A 22,049-nucleotide genomic window follows, 5' to 3' on the forward strand; every position below is an offset into this window, starting at 1 on the left:
CGCTTTACTCTAACTGAACGATTACTCAAACTCGAAATCTAGTACGGGACTTTAGCTTAAGCGAGTAAATTCCGCAAGAATTATATGAACCACTGTGTGGCGTGCCAGGCACCACGGCCTTCTGCACGGGATCCACGCCCGGAGCTGGGCCCAGTTGTTGGCAGCGGATATCTGGGACAGGTGCGAACTTTAACAAACTCCCCGGGGCACATCACTGAAGAAGTCCGACTGGACGTCTTGCAGGAATCGGAAAAAACGTCCATCCGTCGGATCCTCCACTTAGCTACCACACTTAGTCATCCTAACATTATTCCCATAGAGTCTATTTTTGAGACAAGCAGCGTTATTTATGCTTCAATGGAGAGACCACCATGCACCCTTGAAACGCTTATCAAGGAAGCCAAGGACTCCAAGCGTAAGATCCCATCTGACACTGTCTTGCTGGCCATCCTCCAAATCGCTGAGGCTATTACCTATCTCCACGGTTTTGCGACTGCTAGCGGAGATACCATAAAGACCTCTAAGGTCACGTATAAAGCCCTCCAGCCGAGCAATGTATTTGTTGGATGCAATGGCTGCCGCTTTTTGATTTCCGCGATTGGTATCTGTATCGAGCATGAGCAGACTGACACGTGTTTCTATTCTGCCCCAGAAATTTTGATACACAATAGATGCTCTGCTGCATCAGTTATGTGGAGCCTTGGGGTAATAACTTATGAGCTAGCAACGGGAATTAGACCCAACTTTCGAAGAACGACAGATCCTAGGCTAGTCTTTGTGCAGGACTGGAAGCCAGATTTAATCCTGGTGAGAGACAAAGAGATCAAGAAGATTATTGAGCGCCTCCTGGTGGTGACAGAAGAACACCGAATTACTGCCCCCGAACTGGTTAACCTATTGCGATCTAATAAGCACGTGGCTAAGCTCCTAACTAGTTCCACCACTTCGCCTGACAAGGCCAGTAGTAACCAGTGTGTGCAGAATGGCCTACTGAACGAGCTTTTGACTGCTGTGCGTAGTGAAGATATCGACGCTGTTAACCGTCTACTATCCAATTCACAAAAGCTTAGCGGGGATCAAGTGGATCTGCGAGTGATTATGTCTTGCACGGAGGTTCAGGCTGCTCACGATATAGGGGTACTACTTTTGAATGCTCTAGACCCTACTGACGAAATAGGACGCACAGCTCTGATGCGCGCAGCAGACAAGGGAGACGCAGAGATGGTGCGACTGCTGATACCATTCCAGTCCAGGAAACAAACATCCTTGGGTGAAACTCTTGCCGGATACGCTGTTCAAAATCGAACAGCCCTCATGGGAGCCGCAGTCAATGGCCATCTAGAAGCTGTACGAGCTCTTCTGGACTATGAGGGCGGGATGAAAGAAAAAGATGGCTTGACAGCCCTGATGTTAGCAACGTGCAATGGACACACTGAAGCTGCCCGGATCCTTGTCGAGAAAGAGCATGGTATTCAGACCGAGGAAGGCTGGTCGGCCCTGATGTATGCAGCTGAAAGCAACCAAGTGGATATAGCACAATTGCTTCTTAACACTGAAAAAGCCTTGCAGAACTCCAATGGGTGGACGGCTCTTATGCGAGCTGCAGAAAAGGGATACAAAAAGCTTATCAGGCTTCTCTTACAGCTCGAGGCGAAAATCCATGATAAGCATGGCCTCACCGCGCTCATGTATTCTGCATGGAGCGGTCATTCAGAAATCGTGGCCTTGCTCTTACCGTATGAGGGGGGAATGAGCTCTGCCGATGGCTGGACTGCTCTTATGTATGCAGCCTATAATGGTCATTCGGACGTAGTGCAGATCCTTATGGACACCGAGAAGCGGGCCGTCAACAAAGACGGACGCAGCGCCCTTATGCGGGCAGCTGAAAACGGACATACGGAAGCGGTCCGGCTTTTAGTTGGGCAGGAGAAGGGAATCCAGGACAATAATGGGCTTTCCTCCATGATGTATGCTGTTTGGAATAATTACACAGACATAGTAGAAGTTCTCCACGATCACGAGTCCGGGCTTAAAAGCAAAGAGGGATGGACAGCGTTATTGTATGCAATCGATAAGAAGAATACAGACGCAGTACAAATACTTGCAAAATCTGAGGGCCTAATTCCAGACAATGGTAATCACACCGCTTTAGAGTATGCTCTTCAATCGGGATATTCTGACGCAATTAGAATCCTGCTGCCGATTGAACGCCCAACAGATGAGTTGGGCCGAACAGCACTGATGCGCGCTGCAGATAGAGGAGACACAGACATGGTTTCCCTCCTTATACCTTATCAAGGGAAACTGCAGACTGTCGGGGAGGAGGCGCTGGGCGGTCAAACACTATGTTATCGAACTGCGCTTATGGGAGCCGTCGCCAACGGACATACAGCTTCTGTTAAAATACTTGCAGAGCGTGAGCATGGGGTTCAGGACATTGATGGATGGACTGCGCTCATGGTTGCTGCGTGCATCAATAATGCCGAGGCAGCGGCGATTTTGGTAGGTAAAGAAAGGTGCATACGGACGTCTTCTGGTCGAACTGCGCTGATGCTCGCTGCTCAGAATGGGAGCTATGAGGTCGCCACAATCCTCCTCGATTCAGAGAGAGCGCTAACAGATAGCAGTGCTCGGACGGCCACCATGACTGCTGCGTGGACCAACTATCCAGAGATCGTGAATATTCTTCTGAAGTACGAGGAAGCAATGCAGGACGAGGATGGCTGGACAGCCCTGATGTGTGCTGCCGTTCAGGGGCACGTTGAGCCGTTAAAGTTGCTTCTTCCGCATGAAAAAGGAATGCAGAAGAAAGATGGATGGACAGCTCTTATGCTAGCCGCGAATAATTCTCATGCTGAAGCTACAAGGCTCCTCATGACCTGCCCAGAGGAGCTGCAAGCCAGCGAGAGCTGGACCGAGTTGATGATCGGGGCAGCCATAGGAGACTTAGGACTTGTGAATCAACACCTCGATCAGGTAGGAAGAACAGACAAAAGAGGCCGTACTGCGTTGATGATTGCTGCCGAAAACGACTGGCCCGAGGTTTTGGTGCCTTTGATAGATGACGAAGCAAAACACGTGGACATAGACGGATGCACTGCTCTCATGCTTGCAGGAAGAAATGGCAGCCTGGAATCTGCACGTATACTTGCAAACATAGAACACGGGATCCAAAGTAGCAATGGCCAGACAGCCCTTATGGAGGCCGCTAAGGGCGGATACCCAGACGTTGTACAGGTTCTTGTAGAGTACGAAAAGTGCCTTCAGGATGCAGATGGAAACACGGCTCTGATGGTAGCAGTAGCAGAGGGATGCCAAGATGTTGTTGAGATACTAGCGGTCCACGAGTGGCATCTTTCAAATAACGCTGGCCAAACTGCGTTGGATTTGGCAAGAAGTTCTGGGAGAGAAGAGATGCTACCCATTCTATCTACGTATGCACAGTAGCTGTTTCGCTTTAGCTTTTGACCTTTACTCTACTTCGAGGAGAGCCATCTCACTCTCAGAGAAATCAAACTCGTTATCCGCATTGTCCTTTGAATGGCTCTCTCGATGCAGTGCTACATGATTTCGACGGCTAGCTGGTACTCCTTTGGCTCTATGCTGCTCTCATACCCTCTTCTAGAATCGCTCAGATCTACCCGCGTTGCAGATGGAAACAGACAGGGGAACCGTATCTTATCGCTTATGAATAGACTCGCCAGCGTCGAGACCACGTCCTTGTTTGTCTGTCGGTTATCCTTCGTCGTATTGGAGTACGTATTAACGAGGACGCTGCCCGAGTAAATTCCCTCGTGCAAGCTATCACCGCACTGGGCTGGCAAACCTCTCACTCACTCACTCACCAGTCGAGATCCAGATCTAGAATTTGAGATCGAATGCCCTCGAATTCTGGTGGGAGAAGGCCTTATGTTCCCTCTCCCTTGAAAGCCGGTGCTGTTCCTCGCAGTGCTTTCTGAGGGTTCCTCCCTTCCCTTGGCAATCTACTGTCTGACGCCTAGGTGGGCACCTGCTGTCTCGGGCTTTGTATCATCTGCGGCGATCTGGCCTCCACGTGGCCCTGGTGTTCCGTGACGAAGATCGCGCCCCACGACCCCGGGTATCCACCCCGTTCCTCGGGGTGCCTCTTCGTCTCCTCATGGAGGGCACTATCTGTTCCATTATCAAGGGTGCGCTCCCCATGCACCTCTATCTCGGAGTTGTAGTACGCGTTCGTGGATGCCGATGGAGTACTCCCATGCGTTGTGTCGGGGGAGAGGCCCACCCCTCTGCTCATGGATCGCAGTGCGCTCTTGCAGGTGCTCCGTCACCCAGCACGAGATCATGTCGACGCTCACCCTGTGCAGTGTGTCTGGCTCAGTGACGTGTGGGCTCCATCCATCCTCGCATCACATGGTGTGCTTGGGGTGATGCTTCGGTCTGTCGAGGCGTCATCCAAAGCACCAGGAGCGATCAGAACCGGTTCGCCGTTAGGCCGTCTCGCTCTACACCGGCACCCATCTACTCGGGGGTGTCAGGCACTGCCAGCTGCTGTGGCAGACACCCGGCAGGTGGCCCAGACCACCGCTCTTCGGTGCGGGCAGGATCAGTCCGCCTCTGTCAGCCAAGCACCCCAAGTCCTATTTCTTGTCGAGGGATTCACATGGGTCACGTGTGGGTCCGTCTCAAGCAGCACGGCGAGTGATTAGTGCCATCACTGGCTTCAGGTTCTCTGCTGCCTTGAGGGGTCCTTCGAGACCAGCCAGGAAGAAGGCCTCCTGCTCCTCTGTGCTCCTACACCCGGTGGTGACCGTCGAGCCAGTCGCTTCGCCAGGTCTGTCGTCACTATGGAAGCTGAGTGTGTCGTCGGCAAGGCACTGAGCGGGGTATCTCCTCAGCTCCTGGCGAGCAGGTTCTGTACCACGCAGCACAGAAGCATGCTCAGGGCCCTGAGGGACCGAGTCCAGATACCTCGCGTGTCGCAGCCAGGGGAAGGCCTCGACGCAGCTCCTCGGGACGGGGCACACTCGCCTGGCAGAGGCCGTCTACTGTTGGAATGTTCGCTATGTCGAGCAACACTGTTGTGCCCATCAGCCTACGTCTCCCTGTACTATGCGAACGCTACCATGTGCAGTCGGTGGAACGCAGTCTGCTCTGTCTCGGGGAAGGCTAGTGTCTGGGTCTCCAGGCGGCTCAGGATTGTCTTGTGGAGCGCATCATGATCGTCCCCTGATCGTGGTTGTCCTGTCTCGTTCTTGGGAAGAGGGCAGAACAAGAGTTCTTCTCCCGCCGAAGTCGCTTGACACTCACTTTCGAACTCTGGGTTTTGATCTTGGCCAATGCATGGATGAGAGAGACCCGCTTGCCCAGGGTGGCGGTGGTTCGCATGAGAGACCACTCAGATAGCAGGCGACAGTCCCGCCCCAGTGAAACGGAGAGTAAATCTTTCGATATATCAGCTCTGCCACCTGCTCTGCCCCGCAGTTCTGTCAGACCAGACGTCTTGCTTCGGCGTTGACTCATGTGGGCAGCCTTCATATCCGTAATAAGGTGACAGAATGCCAGCCGGCTGCTGTGGCGAGAGACCTCCCGTGGTCCGCTGACGTTTTAGACCTCAATGAGAAATGGATAACTCCGCGGCATGCCTCCCCTCCGGACTGGACTGGGTGCCCAGGACCCTTTCTAGAGTCCTCTGCATCACGGAGCTGTACTAAATAAGCAAAACCCTATGCTGTCCAGTACGGGCGCTTCTAAGATGCGTAAATAACTGTGTGGCTGCAGCGACGCGTCTCCATCCACAGGCGTCGGCAAGCCAGAGGGCACGTCGGCAGACAAGGTATCCCGAGCGAAGTAAGCCCCAGATTTGGTCATATAGTGTGGCTCCCACAATGGCTACGGAGGTCTGGGGACCAGTGCTCTACGACGATATGAGCGCGGGAGGTGATCCCAAGATATGCCGACCAAGGATTTCGATATAGCTCCTGCCGCAGGGGATAATAGAACAGTGCAGCGAAGAACAGGTAACCCAAGTATCAAGAGGTACACCTATAATGGCAACCAAGAAAAGTGCTATACATAGTTAGTGATCAATACCCTTAGACAGGAAGCGGCAGATTATATGGCAGAAGAGGAGCGTTATCACTGTCGGCCAATCAAGCATTCTAAGACATCGAAGCTGTGACGATGCATCTACCAGTGAGCTCCATCGTGCATTCTGAATGGCACGTTGTCCAACTAAGCTAGGGAAGTTCAGGAGATGGCTACGTCCCTCCGTCATCGTATGTGCCCCTTGTGAACACATGTTTGACCCAGCATCCTCTGGTTCCTAAAGTGAATGCAGATGTAAGTGAGACTGGGCAAGTGTTGAGGCACGCCGGCTACGAGTAGCCTCTAGTGTTGGCTAGCCACACCTGGGAGCATATCTGTCTAGGAGAGCTCTATGTAGGGCGAAGAAGATCATTCTTCGCTGGTTGGTCGTGACTTGGAGCTCAGAACAGACAGGGAACTGAGGTGGTGACCGGGTTATTGCTCTGCATCGTCTGTGCAGCCATAGCCAGGTCAGCCAGAAGGATGCCTCAATATGCACGTGATTAGCCTGTGTCTGGATACTAAAAAACTTGAGGCAGCCGTTGCACCCGCCGCCCTCAGGACAGGGCTTCTGCACGCATGGCCAGCTGCCCTTGTCAGTTCGGTCTACTGGTCCAATAGTCTGAGGACCCTCTACGCCGCTCTCTGGCATGCGATGTATCGCAACTGCTCATGGGAGTAAGCAGTATGAAAAGGCAATTGCATGTGCAGGCAGCGTGCTATGCTCGTTTCAGGGGACCGATGTGTCCAACTACAGAGCGCTGCACCGAGCAACACGCCCCACTGCCCTGCGCCGGTGGCTGCCTCCACCACTGCACTTGCTACAATGGAGCTGTACCGGCCCAACAGATTAAGCAGGCACTGCATCGACCCCTCTGACGTTGCATGCCGCATGACGTCCAATGGTAGAGCGGACACCGTACTGCCTGAGCTATCCGTTATCGGTGAAGAATGGCACCAGAGACGCTTCTACGTATCCACACAGTCATTATGCCTGCTTCTCCATCAGCTGTAGCGATAACTATATACCCGGAAGGTCCTGCAGAGCGCTCCATTGCCTTTCAAGATGAGACGTCTGCACCTAAAGCTAAAAACAGAAATCCGTGCACCAAGTGTCACAAGCCTAGTACGCTGACCGGCCTAGATCACAATGCACCCGCCAAAGGCCTGTGCACATGTTTGGATGCTCACCGCTAGTGGCAGACGGGCCTGCGAGAAAGCTCGTCTCTGGCCGCGCCCACCCCATAACACCTAGTCCCTGGCGACATGCTTCGGTGAGGGAGAATGCTAGGTAGACGTGCAGAGGGCCACCTGTAGACGGCCATTTCTGGAGGACCGATTCGCATGGAGAGCGTAGGGGTGACCAGCAGATCAGTGAGGTGCGACTGGGACTGGAGAGGCTGGCTGCCGGTCTGGATTGCAGCGGGGGCACCTGTGTGCCTCTCTGGCCCGCGAGTGTGGAAGGGTCTATCTACCGACAGGCCGAAGACCGCATTTTGATTTTATGCATTTACAGCAGCACATTTATTGAGGGCTGTTCTATCGAGAGGCGAGGACGTTCGCTTTCCCCGTATACGGGCGGGGATCGATTGGATTGTAGAGGTATACTGTGCAGGCCAGTATCAGTCGACACGGCCAGATCTGCAGTGCTACGCGGATGGCTACCTCCATCTTCGACCAAAGGGTTGGTATATGCATTGCGTAGGTTGGATTACGCATCACCCAGGGTAGCATGGCTCGCCCTTGTTCTCTACTTGCCTGCCTCGTGCAACCACTGCTGATGGCCTTTCCAGGTCAGCATGCGGATGCCTCTACGGTCCCGTAAAGGAATGCATCGTGCAGGCGGCCACCACAGGCCGTCCCGTCTACCAAGGAACAGGGTCAATCGGTTACTGCATGGGGGTCCTCTGTGCGCCTTGCATAATCCATCAGGTCTTGTGCTCCTCACCACTCCCTCGCAAGCCCCGTCTGGCTCTCCCCGCCGCTGGAGTCCACGCGCATATCGTTACTGCCAAGCACTCTGGCCCCAATAGGCCACCTAGAGCGTCGGGTTCTTTGCCCTACGCAGTGAGTGTGCTTGACATAGGAGATGCGCAATCAACGGCAGCCTTCCCGGCTTCTGGCCTGGGTAATGCTATTGTTGCTTCTCATCCAATCGGCTGGCACGAGGACCCAGCTCATGGCCAGTAAGCCGAGAAGGGTCGTTCCAGGATGCCTTCAAGCACAGCAGTACCTCGCTGGCGGGTAGCTAACAGTGACCGTGGGGCGTACCTCCGCCAAGCCACGGCCTCCTGGGGCATGAAGTGGGACCCTGCCATCCTGCGGCCCTGCTGATTCCCCGGACAGCAGGGATCGGAGCAGCCCAGCTAGCGCCTCTGGGTCTCCATCTGTCCTCGTTGTCTGAGGTGTGCTTAGCTCCAGAGACTCAGAAGGGCGCTGTACTGTGATCGGGCCTGCATGCCTCAGCCAGGCAGAGCTACCCTCTTGGAGGTCGCATTGAGGTAGCCACACATCCCGGGACCTGTGGGGAACACCGCAGCCCAATGGAACCCTTACCTGTCGAATGCAGGCCGTAATTGCAGCCCCACCGGTGCAGACTTTCTTAGAATAACCGGTCGACTGTAGGGTCCGCCCACTCAGTCCAGATGAGCGACATCACTCTCATCGATGGGCTACATTGCGCACCGAATGAGCCCTACAGGCGGGTAGGGATCGTCCAGCCCGCAGCAATGAGCATTGGCAGATGTCCTTCACAGCAGCCGCTTTCCCATTGGGATTCGCCAGCCACTGAGGCCCAGGCCGGCCTCCTGCAGGATCATTGGCAGGATCGTGCCCGATGCATGTCTGCGGCACTCCCCTCAAGGTGCGTGCTGCTGGACCTTCGCTTCCCACACTGGCCTGCGAACATCGAGCCCTTCTGGCGGGGCCAGACGGAGATCGCAAGGATATGGCGTCTTCGGAGACTATCTGGCCTCTGAGCCACACACCGGAGCCCACTTCTCGCAGCGGCATCACAGAGAGGTGTATAGAGCCATACCACACCCTCTACCAGGTGACATGATGCACGAATCAAGGGTAGGACGCTCGCACCAGTTGGCCCGAAGGCAGCGATTAGATGTTATTCGACTCCCTCATCAGCGGATGGGCGCCCAGCTACCCTGGTACCCACACGAGGCCACGCTGATCATTGCCCTGGTCACTGGCTGCCACACCAGCGCAGTCTCCCTGGATCTCGTCCCTCATGAAGGCAGCCTGACACAGAGAGCCCTTTGTCACTCACACCAACAGGCCAAGGTACCGCGGGCCCGGGTGTTTCCGATGATAGAGCGGTGGCACCAGAGTGACTCAAGGAGTGGTGGGGTCCTCTCCATCAGCTCGGGAGACAGCACGGTCTGGGCAGTGCTCCCCCTTGACTAGGCACGGGAGGGCCGACCCGTCTCTGAGTCCTACTTAGCACTCTGTCATGCAGTGAAGAACCTTAGTGGTACTTGGTACGAGAGATCAGGGCTATGCACACACCAGGAGAGAGCGTCTCATGAGCCAGTCTCTGCTGATCCACATCTTCTATGGACCCGGTATCTCCTCCAGGGACTGCGAGGATCCACTTTCGGGTGCTATCTGCCGGGTAGCCGGGCCAGCAGGTGTTGTCTAGGAGGATGCCACAGGGACAGAGAGAGCACTGGCAGACGGAGGTCCACAAGGGGTCGATCCGCGCAGGGAAGGCACAAGGCCCAGCTCTCTGAGGATGTAGAGACACCGGAAGAGGGGCCAGCAGAGAGGCTGCAAGCACGTGGGTGGTCCCGTGCCTACTCGTGGACTTTCTGTTTCCCTGCGCGGTGAGCTGAGTATCACAGGCCACACGTAGTGGATGCGTTTACTACCTAAGTATCTATGCTTTTCCTCTGCACAGGAACCACCAGCAAAGGAAGCCTACGAGGCCCCCCACAACAACGATGACAGCCACAGCGATGCCTGCGATGGCGCCAGTAGAAAGGCCGCTCTTGTTGACGCTTCCACCAGTGCCTACTTCTGATTCTAAACATATGACTGAACTGCCAGATGATGACACACATTGCTTGCATCCAGAGATCTTCTCTGAGCACTTCTTGCACGGGCCATCAGTGGTATCGTCACCGTTTTCCTTGTAATACCCAGTGGCACAGGTCTTACACTTATCAGCCGCACCTGCAGTCGAGCACGTAGCACAAGTAGGATGACATTCTGCACAGTTGCCATCAGTTGCTGCTAAGCCATTGGCACATGTCTGACACTTACCATTGCCTCCCTGTGCACTACTACACACTTGCTTGCCGGGCTGTCTATCTGTCTGATAGCAACCGCCGTCCTTGAGGAAGTAGTTATCTTCACATTGAGTGCACACCCCATTACCCATTTTAGTACAGAAAGTTGCTCGTGAACTGGCCGCACAGTCGCCGTTCAAGGGGGCCTGAGTGGAGGTCTTGCACTTTGAGCAGTATGCAGTTCCTCCTATTTGGGCCCCGCATGTCTCACAGCCAGTGCCATCTGCAGACACCTTGCACGCATCCCCGCAGGTGCCTCCGTTATTAGGATTGCTGTCATCTGTATATGTCAGTTTCTTGCCAGCAGGACAGGAACTACACTGATTGTTGGCCGGCCCAACGCACTCAGCGCACTCAGGGTTGCATGCCTTACACTTCTTGTCAGTATCTCCGTAGTATCCGCTGATGGTCGTGCAGTCAGGTACGCATTGGTTTGTAGGGGTGAGGTAGTTGCCGTCATTACATTCAGTGCAGATTTCACTGTCTGTTTTGGGGTTGTCACAGGTCTTACAGTTGGGAGTATTGCACGGCGCTTCTGGGTCCTTGGTGCACTGCTTCGTGTCAGTGTTGATGGTGTAGCCCGGACGGCACGTCTTGCACTGCTGGGCGTTGCCCTCCACGCAGGTCTCACAGCCCTCGACGTTGCACGGCGCTTCTGGGTCCTTGGTGCACTGCTTCGTGTCAGTGTTGATGGTGTAGCCCGGACGGCACGTCTTGCACTGCTGGGCGTTGCCCTCCACGCAGGTCTCACAGCCCTCGACGTTGCACGGCGCTTCTGGGTCCTTGGTGCACTGCTTCGTGTCAGTGTTGAGGGTGTAGCCCGGACGGCACGTCTTGCACTGCTGGGCGTTGCCCTCCACGCAGGTCTCACAGCCCTCGACGTTGCACGGCGCTTCTGGGTCCTTGGTGCACTGCTTCGTGTCAGTGTTGATGGTGTAGCCCGGACGGCACGTCTTGCACTGCTGGGCGTTGCCCTCCACGCAGGTCTCACAGCCCTCGACGTTGCACGGCGCTTCTGGGTCCTTGGTGCACTGCTTCGTGTCAGTGTTGATGGTGTAGCCCGGACGGCACGTCTTGCACTGCTGGGCGTTGCCCTCCACGCAGGTCTCACAGCCCTCGACGTTGCACGGCGCTTCTGGGTCCTTGGTGCACTGCTTCGTGTCAGTGTTGATGGTGTAGCCCGGACGGCACGTCTTGCACTGCTGGGCGTTGCCCTCCACGCAGGTCTCACAGCCCTCGACGTTGCACGGCGCTTCTGGGTCCTTGGTGCACTGCTTCGTGTCAGTGTTGATGGTGTAGCCCGGACGGCACGTCTTGCACTGCTGGGCGTTGCCCTCCACGCAGGTCTCACAGCCCTCGACGTTGCACGGCGCTTCTGGGTCCTTGGTGCACTGCTTCGTGTCAGTGTTGATGGTGTAGCCCGGACGGCACGTCTTGCACTGCTGGGCGTTGCCCTCCACGCAGGTCTCACAGCCCTCGACGTTGCACGGCGCTTCTGGGTCCTTGGTGCACTGCTTCGTGTCAGTGTTGATGGTGTAGCCCGGACGGCACGTCTTGCACTGCTGGGCGTTGCCCTCCACGCAGGTCTCACAGCCCTCGACGTTGCACGGCGCTTCTGGGTCCTTGGTGCACTGCTTCGTGTCAGTGTTGATGGTGTAGCCCGGACGGCACGTCTTGCACTGCTGGGCGTTGCCCTCCACGCAGGTCTCACAGCCCTCGACGTTGCACGGCGCTTCTGGGTCCTTGGTGCACTGCTTCGTGTCAGTGTTGATGGTGTAGCCCGGACGGCACGTCTTGCACTGCTGGGCGTTGCCCTCCACGCAGGTCTCACAGCCCTCGACGTTGCACGGCGCTTCTGGGTCCTTGGTGCACTGCTTCGTGTCAGTGTTGATGGTGTAGCCCGGACGGCACGTCTTGCACTGCTGGGCGTTGCCCTCCACGCAGGTCTCACAGCCCTCGACGTTGCACGGCGCTTCTGGGTCCTTGGTGCACTGCTTCGTGTCAGTGTTGATGGTGTAGCCCGGACGGCACGTCTTGCACTGCTGGGCGTTGCCCTCCACGCAGGTCTCACAGCCCTCGACGTTGCACGGCGCTTCTGGGTCCTTGGTGCACTGCTTCGTGTCAGTGTTGATGGTGTAGCCCGGACGGCACGTCTTGCACTGCTGGGCGTTGCCCTCCACGCAGGTCTCACAGCCCTCGACGTTGCACGGCGCTTCTGGGTCCTTGGTGCACTGCTTCGTGTCAGTGTTGATGGTGTAGCCCGGACGGCACGTCTTGCACTGCTGGGCGTTGCCCTCCACGCAGGTCTCACAGCCCTCGACGTTGCACGGCGCTTCTGGGTCCTTGGTGCACTGCTTCGTGTCAGTGTTGATGGTGTAGCCCGGACGGCACGTCTTGCACTGCTGGGCGTTGCCCTCCACGCAGGTCTCACAGCCCTCGACGTTGCACGGCGCTTCTGGGTCCTTGGTGCACTGCTTCGTGTCAGTGTTGATGGTGTAGCCCGGACGGCACGTCTTGCACTGCTGGGCGTTGCCCTCCACGCAGGTCTCACAGCCCTCGACGTTGCACGGCGCTTCTGGGTCCTTGGTGCACTGCTTCGTGTCAGTGTTGATGGTGTAGCCCGGACGGCACGTCTTGCACTGCTGGGCGTTGCCCTCCACGCAGGTCTCACAGCCCTCGACGTTGCACGGCGCTTCTGGGTCCTTGGTGCACTGCTTCGTGTCAGTGTTGATGGTGTAGCCCGGACGGCACGTCTTGCACTGCTGGGCGTTGCCCTCCACGCAGGTCTCACAGCCCTCGACGTTGCACGGCGCTTCTGGGTCCTTGGTGCACTGCTTCGTGTCAGTGTTGATGGTGTAGCCCGGACGGCACGTCTTGCACTGCTGGGCGTTGCCCTCCACGCAGGTCTCACAGCCCTCGACGTTGCACGGCGCTTCTGGGTCCTTGGTGCACTGCTTCGTGTCAGTGTTGATGGTGTAGCCCGGACGGCACGTCTTGCACTGCTGGGCGTTGCCCTCCACGCAGGTCTCACAGCCCTCGACGTTGCACGGCGCTTCTGGGTCCTTGGTGCACTGCTTCGTGTCAGTGTTGATGGTGTAGCCCGGACGGCACGTCTTGCACTGCTGGGCGTTGCCCTCCACGCAGGTCTCACAGCCCTCGACGTTGCACGGCGCTTCTGGGTCCTTGGTGCACTGCTTCGTGTCAGTGTTGATGGTGTAGCCCGGACGGCACGTCTTGCACTGCTGGGCGTTGCCCTCCACGCAGGTCTCACAGCCCTCGACGTTGCACGGCGCTTCTGGGTCCTTGGTGCACTGCTTCGTGTCAGTGTTGATGGTGTAGCCCGGACGGCACGTCTTGCACTGCTGGGCGTTGCCCTCCACGCAGGTCTCACAGCCCTCGACGTTGCACGGCGCTTCTGGGTCCTTGGTGCACTGCTTCGTGTCAGTGTTGATGGTGTAGCCCGGACGGCACGTCTTGCACTGCTGGGCGTTGCCCTCCACGCAGGTCTCACAGCCCTCGACGTTGCACGGCGCTTCTGGGTCCTTGGTGCACTGCTTCGTGTCAGTGTTGATGGTGTAGCCCGGACGGCACGTCTTGCACTGCTGGGCGTTGCCCTCCACGCAGGTCTCACAGCCCTCGACGTTGCACGGCGCTTCTGGGTCCTTGGTGCACTGCTTCGTGTCAGTGTTGATGGTGTAGCCCGGACGGCACGTCTTGCACTGCTGGGCGTTGCCCTCCACGCAGGTCTCACAGCCCTCGACGTTGCACGGCGCTTCTGGGTCCTTGGTGCACTGCTTCGTGTCAGTGTTGATGGTGTAGCCCGGACGGCACGTCTTGCACTGCTGGGCGTTGCCCTCCACGCAGGTCTCACAGCCCTCGACGTTGCACGGCGCTTCTGGGTCCTTGGTGCACTGCTTCGTGTCAGTGTTGAGGGTGTAGCCCGGGAAGCATGTGTCCTTCCCGCTGTCCTTTGCCAGCACGGTTGCACAAACTAGGAGAAATCCTACCAACATTAGCCGGAGTTCGTGTGCTACTGCTTTTTCATCAGGCTGATGTGTTGCCGCGAGCAGTGAGAGGCAACCGCTCTTGCTCTCTTGATCAGTTGGACTGGAGGAGGACGAGATAGGAGCACACCCATCGGAGGCTAGTTGATAGTGCAGTTCCCCTTGACTTCGATAGGAACAGGACCAGTGAGGGCCAGACTCAGATCGCACCTCTCTTGTGGAATGATTGTTCGGGGTGCACTCCTGTACATTGCTGTGGGGTATTCGTCGGCTTCCTCTGCAGGAGTAAGGTGTCTCGGTAGTAAACGTACCGAAGAGTCCTGCCCGTGACTTTCTGGGCACCGATTGCGAGGGAGCCCCCGGTGTGCGATGGGCTCTAAAAATGCAGTGAGCACAGGCGATCCTTTAGGGCATGCAGCCTCAGAAGAGAGCACCAATGTGGCCAGCGCTGGAGGGGCACTAGACCCTGCATGGCCCGCGTGGATGAATGGCGGAGGAGGAGCAGAGAACGCGGGCGAGTGCTGCTAGATGGCCTGTGCACATGTGGAATAGCCATGACTGCACAGTCGAGGGAGCTGGCGCAGAGTACTAGTAATGCGTGATGGTCACGAGTGGCCAGGACAGACAGGGTGCCATGACATGCAAGGGCGCTCCACAGTGTACGGGACGACGTGTCTGCTGTCATGAACACAGATTCGAGAAGCGAGGCTGGCAGGGGCCTGCGCTCTCTTGTAGCCTCTGAGGGTGCGGCCCAATCACTCGTTCAATCTAATTGCCCGATCTTATTTTTGAGAATAAACTGTCATGGCCGACGGCGATGATTACACAGCCAGCCCCCCTGCAGCAGCCCCCGTCATCCCACAATTCGTCGTTGAGGAGCTCCACAAGTTGCTGGATGGCGTGCTGGGCAGAGGGGTTACAGGCGTAGTCTACGCCCTCAGGGGCTATCCGAGTCTCGCCGTGAAGGAGATTCTCCTCGACGGCCTGGGTAAGGGCAACGTGGATGCCATCAGGCTTGAGCTGGCCACCCTCCCCGACCTCTCCCACCCGGGGATCCTCAAGTATCATCAAGTGGTTGAGGACGAGGGCTTCATTTACATCGTCATGAATCGCCACGACAAGACACTCGAGCAAGTGTTTATCGACTGCAAGCGGAGGAAGACCCCCGTCTCTCCCGAGCTGGTCCTCTCCGTTCTGAGGCAGCTCGCCGCCGCCCTCGCCTACCTCCACGGCGTCAGCGGAGTGGGTGCCGACGGTCGCCCCTACCAGGGCCTCGTCCACCGCGACCTCAGGCCTGCAAGCATTCTCGTCAGCGCAGATGATGAACACTTCATCATCGCCGACTTCGGCCTCTGCAAGGACGCCCTGAGATGCGGGAGCACCATTGCAGGCACGGCAGTATACATGGCCCCTGAGATGCTCCTCCACAACGAGGCCAGCCCCGCCTCCGATGTGTGGAGCCTCGGGGTCATCATTTATGAACTAGTAACTCTGAAGAGGCCGGACTTCTTGGGGGGCAAGGAGCCGGCAGAGGTCTTCGTCGACGGGTGGAGGCCGGACCTGAGCGGTGTCACTGATGGCTTCATAAAGAGTGTTCTGGAGAGGATCTTCGTGCTGGATCCAGTGAAGAGGCCGACGGCCAGGGAGCTGCACAAGACGTTCGCTACATTCGACATCCCAGTTGGTGAGCTGGGGGCTCAATACGCGGTGCTGAAGTACGAATGCAGCTCCTTGAAGACTGCCCTGAATAATGCTAATGCTAGGATTGCTATTCGCGAGGCAGCCCTCGAGAACAGGCCAAGCAAGACCAGCTCCCTAGGACAGGAGCCCCGACTTAAGACCCCTGGGATTGACGCTCTTGAAGGCCGGACAAAAAATACTTATCCACAATGCAAGCACGAGAAGGTCAGGTTATGCAACTCAGTGGTGCAGTAGCTACGATTACCCTTCAACCTGAGGCTCACCTGCTACCCAGACTGATCCGTGCTGCGCACACGAATGACACAGAGACTGTCCGGGTGCTACTTGAAGAGGGAGTCCGCACCGGCCAGCGTGACAAGCAGAAGATGACGGCCCTCATGCACGCGGCCCAGCAGGGGCACGGTGGGCCTGTTGAGCTGCTTGTTAAGAAGGAAAAGGGCCTCAGGGACAAAACCGGCTGGACCGCTCTGATGATCGCCGCGGAGAAGGGGAGCCTTGAAGTGGTAAAGCTCCTCCTTGAGCACGAGAAGGGGATGAAGGACAAGGACGGTAACACGGCCTTCGTGCACGCCCTCAGGAACAAGCACACAGACATAGCTCTGCTCCTTCAGGGATACGAGACGCATTCATGGACCCCACTCATGCGCGCGGCTCTCACTGGGGATACTAAGACCGTGAGGAAGCACTTTCTTGATAAGGACACGAGGAACGATAACGGAGACACGGCGCTGATCATAGCTGCAAGGGCAGGGCACAGGAACATAGTAGAGCTCCTCGACCCCACAAATGAGAATGGCGTCACTGCCCTCATGCGAGCTGTTGACAGAAATGATGTAGATACTGTGAAGGCCCTCCTTCCCCTCCAGGGGGGACAGAAAGCGACGGGGAATGTCGAGATAGGCCGCTGGTTCATCTGTAAGGGAACAGCACTGATGAGGGCAGCAGCACACGGCCACACAAGGATAGTGGAGCTGCTCGTGGAGAAGGAAGGCGGGATGCAAAATAGCAACGGCCGGACAGCTCTCATGACAGCAGCAGGGAAAGGCCACACAAAGATAGTGGAAATACTCCTGGAGAAGGAGGCGGGCATGAAGGATAGTGACGGATGGACAGCCCTCAGGTGTGCAGCACAAAATGGCAAGCAAGACTGTGTTAAGCTACTCCTAGAGAAAGAAGGGGGCATGAGAGATAGGAATGGTAAGACGGCCCTTATGATAGCAGCAGAGAAGGGTCACCCAGAGTGCATTAAGCTTCTGCTGGAGAAGGAGGGTGGGATGCAAACTAGTGGTGGCGAAACCGCCCTCATGTTTGCAGTGTACAACAATCAGATAGAATGCATGCAATTCCTCGCAGAGAAGGAGAAGAACATAAACAGGAATCAGCTCTTGGGCATAGCCAAACAAAGAGGCAGTAACGAGATGATGGCCCTTCTCTTAGAGTAGCCAGAGTAAACAGCGATCGCCTCTACATCAGACCTTACACATCACAGCCCCGCCACGCAGCAGGACTCCGGGGTCAGCAGCCTCTAGCGCGGGAGCGAACGCGGCTCAGGGAAGTCGGCAAGCCGGCTCCGTAACCTCGGGAAAAGGAGTGGCTCTGACGGCGCGCCGGGTCAGAACTGGAACGGACGCGGGGATCCCGACTGTTTACTAGAAACACAGCGTCGCGAGGGCCGCACCCGGCGCTGGCGCGACGTGATTTCTGCCCAGTGCCACGACCGTCACCGTGAAGCGATCCGCCGAAGCCCTGGTAAACGGCGGGAGTAACTATGACTCTCTTAAGGTAGCCAAATGCCTCGTCGGGCAATTTCCGACGTGCATGAATGGACCAACGAGGATCCCACTGTCCCGAGCCGCGCCTCCGCGAGCCTCCAGCCTCGGGAACGGGCGAGGGCCGGCCAGCGGGGCAAGAAGACCCTTTTGAGCTTGACTCCAGCCCGGGCCTGTGGGGCGGGGCGGCCGGCGCAGCGCACAGGGGAGGCCGCGCCCCTGAGACACCCTGACGGCCGCCGCCGCCCCGCTCACCCGGTCGCGCGGGGACCCGCCCGGGCGGGGAGTTCGGCTGGGGCGGCGCGCCTGCTACACCGGACCGCAGGCGTCCCACGGCGGGCTCAGCGAGGACGGAGACCTCCCGCGGAGCAGAAGGGCACAAGCCCGCCCGACCCGCGCCCCCCGTGCCGGCGCGGGCCGCGAAAGCGGGGCCTACCGATCCTTCGCCGCCCCGGCCGCGGGCGCGGAGGTGGCAGAAAAGTTACCACAGGGATAACTGGCTTGTGGCCGCCGAGCGCCCGCAGCGACGCGGCTTTTTGATCCTTCGATGTCGGCTCTTCCTACCGTCCGCGCGCACCGGCGCGGAAGCGTCGGATTGTTCACCCGTTCAAGGGATCGTGAGCTGGGTTTAGACCGTCGTGAGACAGGTTAGTTTTACCCTACTGGCCCCGGGGCCAGAGCACGGCGGGCCAGTACGAGAGGAACGCCCGCCGCGGGCCGCCAGCCCCGCGGTTGCCCGGCCGGGCAGCGCCGCGCCGCCGCGCCCGGGGGCCCTGCGCTGACCGCCTCTAAGCGCGCACCCCGCCTCGCGCCCCGCCCGGCCGCGCGCCCCAGCCCCGTGCCCCGTCGCCGAGCGGCCCCCGCCCGGGGAGACCACCCGGCGCGGCGCTCCTGTACGGCGCAGAGCCCTGCGATCGCCTGAGGGACGCGCCTGCAGAGCGCGGGGCGGGGCGCGCGGCCCACTTGCTCTGGGGGGGTGCGGGGCAGACAGACAGGCAGAGCGCGGAAAGAGAAGATTGAGGGAGTGCAGGGTGCCCCAAGGGGTGGCCAGGGGGCAGTGCACGCCCACCACCGGGTCTGCCTTGCACAGAGGAGCACCCGTGTGCGCAGGGGGGCGGCGCAGGACCGCAGGGGGCCCGGGGGAGGCGGCCCGGGGGATCCAGACAGAGAGGGCGGCAGGGAGGCCCAGCGCCTCCAGCAGGCCACGCACGACCGGGAGACACGCCCACGTGCGGGGACGGGCGCTGGGGAGGCCCGGTGCAGGAGACCGGGGGACCGCGGGGAGAGCGCGGAAGGACCCCCGGACGGCCCAGAGCAGCCGATCCCCCGGGCCAGTAAACACTCCGGTCTCTCCTGGGGCCTCCTGCGCCCCCGTGGCCCCGCTGCAGCCAGGCGCACGCACAGCACCCGGGGCTGCCCCAGTCGGTCCAGGGCCGGTCGGGGGCCCCTCCTCGGACCGCGCCCTTCCGGGGGGCCGCCCCCCACGCAGTGCCCTCCCGCTGCCAGCAATCATATAGGTTAGAGACGGACCGTATATAGCCACGGCTGCTGAGATCCCCGCGAGAAGCCGTTTCGGGCGGTCTCCCCGGAGAGGGCCCCCAGAGCGCCCGGATGCACATCAGCCTCCAATTCGATCGTTTTGCAGTCAAGGGCCTCCCCGGGGCACGGTGGACGGAGAACGAGGGGCGCGGATCTCCCGACCGGCAGAGGAGCCCGGGACACGCGGTCCGCACAGGAGGGTTTGCCGTGATATGCAGTCCTGCAGGGTCCGCCCGGGCTCCCCGGCGCTCCCCGCGGACCGGCCCCCCGGCCCCCCGGACGCCCCCAAGGGATTTCAAAAAAATGTGGTGCAGGGGGACTCCAGGGGGTGTGTGGGGGCGGCTTCTGTCACGCACTATATAGGACAAGGTGCTTTATCTCGCGAGGGCCGGTTTTTTGGAGGGGGGCAGAGGGCCCCAAGGGAATCCAAAAAAGTGTGGTGCAGGCGGACCCGGGCCGGGCTGTGGGGGGCGGCCTCCGCCCGGCACTATAGGGGGGACCCCCGACACGGCATGGGCACGGAGGGGGCGGCCCCCGTGCCAGGCGGCGGCCCCCGCGCAGGGAGGCGCCCGGCCCGCGGCGCCCGCGCCCGGCCATCCGGTCGATCCTGCCGGAGCGCGACGCTCTCCCCAAGGACGAAGCCATGCATGCCCGCTCACCCGGGACGCGGCGGACGGCTCAGGACAACGGTTGCACCCCCCGCGGCGGTCCCTGCTAGCCGGACACCGCTGGCAACCCGGCGCCAAGACGTGCGCGCAAGGGCGGGCGCCCGCGGGCGAGCAGCGTGACGCAGCGACGGCCCGCCCGGGCTTCCGGGGCATCACCCGGTCGGCGCGGTCGCGGCGCGCCGAGGGCCCGACGCCTGGCGGAGAATCAGGGTTCGACTCCGGAGAGCGGGCCTGCGAGACGGCCCGCACATCCAAGGACGGCAGCAGGCGCGGAACTTGCCCAATGCGCGGCGCGCGAGGCAGCGACGGGGAGCGCGCGAGCGAGGCGGGCCCACAGCCCCCGCCGCGGAGCCGAGGGCAAGGTCTGGTGCCAGCAGCCGCGGTAATTCCAGCTCGGCGAGCGTCGCGCGGCGCTGCTGCAGTTGAAACGCCCGTAGTTGGCCCCCCGCCGCCACGAGGAAACGGGAGCGCTCCAGGCAGGCCCGTTGGACCCGCCGCGTGGGACCGCGCAGCGGGCGCGGCGCGCCGCGGCAGCCCCGAGGAGAGCGGGCGGGGGCACCGGTACCGGCCGGGGACGGGTGAAACAGGATGATCCCGCCGAGACCGCCGGCCGCGCAGGCGCCTGCCAAGACCGCCTCTGTCAATCAAGGGCGAAGGCCGGGGGCTAGAAGGCGATCAGACACCACCGTATTCCCGGCCGTAAACGGTGCCGCCCCGCGGCCGGCGCGCGCGTCCCGCCGGCCGCCCAGGGAAACCGGGAGGCTCCGGGCTCTGGGGGGAGTATGGCCGCAAGGCTGAAACTTGAAGGCATTGACGGAGGGGTACCACCAGACGTGGAGTCTGCGGCTCAATCTGACTCAACGCGCGCACCTCACCAGGCCCGGACGCGCGGAGGACCGACAGCCGGGCGCGCTTTCGCGATCGCGCGGGCGGTGGTGCATGGCCGCTCCCAGCCCGTGGCGCGAGCCGTCTGCTCCATTGCGACAACGAGCGAGACCCCGGCCGCGGGCGCCGCGGGACGGCCCGCGCGAGCGGGAGGACGGCGGGGCGATAGCAGGTCTGTGATGCCCTCAGACGCCCTGGGCCGCACGCGCGCTACACTGGCGGGGCCAGCCGGCGCCCGCGAGGACGCGCGGAGCCCCCGCCGTGGCCGGGACCGCGGGCTGGAACGCCCCCGCGCACCAGGAATGTCTTGTAGGCGCCCGCCCCCACCGCGCGCCGGACGCGTCCCTGCCCCTTGTACACACCGCCCGTCGCTCCTACCGACTGGGCGCGGCGGCGAGCGCCCCGGACGCGCGAAGGGCCGCGAGCCCCCGCGCCTGGAGGAAGGAGAAGTCGTAACAAGGTATCCGTAGGTGAACCTGCGGATGGATCCCTCGCGCGCCCCGCGCGTCGCCCCCGCGGCCCGGTCGGCCCCCGAACGCCCCGCCGGCGGATGCCTCGGCCCGGGCGGCGACGAAGAGCGCGGCGGAGCGCGAGACGCGGTGCGGACCCGCCCGCCCGAGAAGCACCGACCCTCGAACGCAGCGCGCCCCGGCGCCGCCGCCTCGGCGCCCGCCGCGTGCCGCGCGCCGCGCCGCAGAGAGCGCCCCGGGGCGGTCCCGCCGGGCTGCGCGGCCCGAGGCGGCGGGGGCGACGGGCGGAACTTAAGCATATCAGTACGCCCCGGAGGAGAAACCAACCGGGATTCCCCGTAGCGGCGAGCGACGCGGGAGGAGCCCGCCCCGAAGGCGCGCTGTGGGGCGCAGGCGCAGGCCCGCCGCGAGGGGGCCCGAGGGCCCCGCCCGAGAGGGTGCAAGCCCCGTACGGCGGCCGCCGGGCCTGCGCGGCGAGTAGCGCTGCTTGAGCGTGCAGCGCGAAGGGAGGCGCGGCCCTTCCAAGGCTAAATACGCCCCGGGACCGATAGCGGACCAAGTAGCGCGAGCGAACGGTGAAAAGGACGCCCTGCGGCCGCTCAAAGACCTGAACCCGGCCGGCCGCCGGCCCGCGCGGCCCCGTCTC

At 60.2% G+C, this 22,049-nt stretch overlaps 2 protein-coding genes, 3 non-coding genes and 2 pseudogenes across 5 annotated transcripts; 6 read left to right on the forward strand and 1 right to left on the reverse strand.

Moving 5' to 3' along the window:
- Nucleotides 1–84: 84 nt before the first annotated feature.
- Nucleotides 85–3,447, forward strand: GL50803_0010744 (Kinase, NEK; the record flags this gene model as incomplete). Its single annotated transcript, XM_001704735.1, has 1 exon — nt 85–3,447. One exon carries the CDS (start codon nt 85–87, stop codon nt 3,445–3,447), a length of 3,363 nt encoding a protein of 1,120 aa, XP_001704787.1.
- Nucleotides 3,448–9,955: 6,508 nt separating this feature from the next.
- GL50803_00103142 (VSP with INR) lies at nt 9,956–14,380 on the reverse strand (the record flags this gene model as incomplete). Its single annotated transcript, XM_038045612.1, has 1 exon — nt 9,956–14,380. The coding sequence occupies one exon, from the start codon at nt 14,378–14,380 to the stop codon at nt 9,956–9,958; it is 4,425 nt and encodes a 1,474-aa protein (XP_037902119.1).
- Nucleotides 14,381–15,175: 795 nt separating this feature from the next.
- GL50803_0060924 (Kinase, NEK) lies at nt 15,176–17,514 on the forward strand (annotated as a pseudogene; the record flags this gene model as incomplete).
- A 55-nt stretch (nt 17,515–17,569) lies between these two features.
- GL50803_00r40013 (28S rRNA) lies at nt 17,570–18,765 on the forward strand (annotated as a pseudogene).
- A 1,209-nt stretch (nt 18,766–19,974) lies between these two features.
- Nucleotides 19,975–21,423, forward strand: GL50803_00r40014. Its single transcript, XR_005248668.1, has one exon. It is a non-coding gene; the product is annotated as an 18S ribosomal RNA (ribosomal RNA).
- A 40-nt stretch (nt 21,424–21,463) lies between these two features.
- GL50803_00r40015 lies at nt 21,464–21,607 on the forward strand. The gene has a single exon (XR_005248669.1). It is a non-coding gene; the product is annotated as a 5.8S ribosomal RNA (ribosomal RNA).
- A 68-nt stretch (nt 21,608–21,675) lies between these two features.
- GL50803_00r40016 lies at nt 21,676–22,049 on the forward strand (the record flags this gene model as incomplete). Its single annotated transcript, XR_005248670.1, has 1 exon — nt 21,676–22,049. It is a non-coding gene; the product is annotated as a 28S ribosomal RNA (ribosomal RNA).

This window comes from Giardia intestinalis, chromosome 4 (genome assembly GCF_000002435.2).
Source record: "Giardia intestinalis strain WB C6 chromosome 4, whole genome shotgun sequence".
Taxonomy (NCBI): Eukaryota; Fornicata; order Diplomonadida; family Hexamitidae; genus Giardia; species Giardia duodenalis.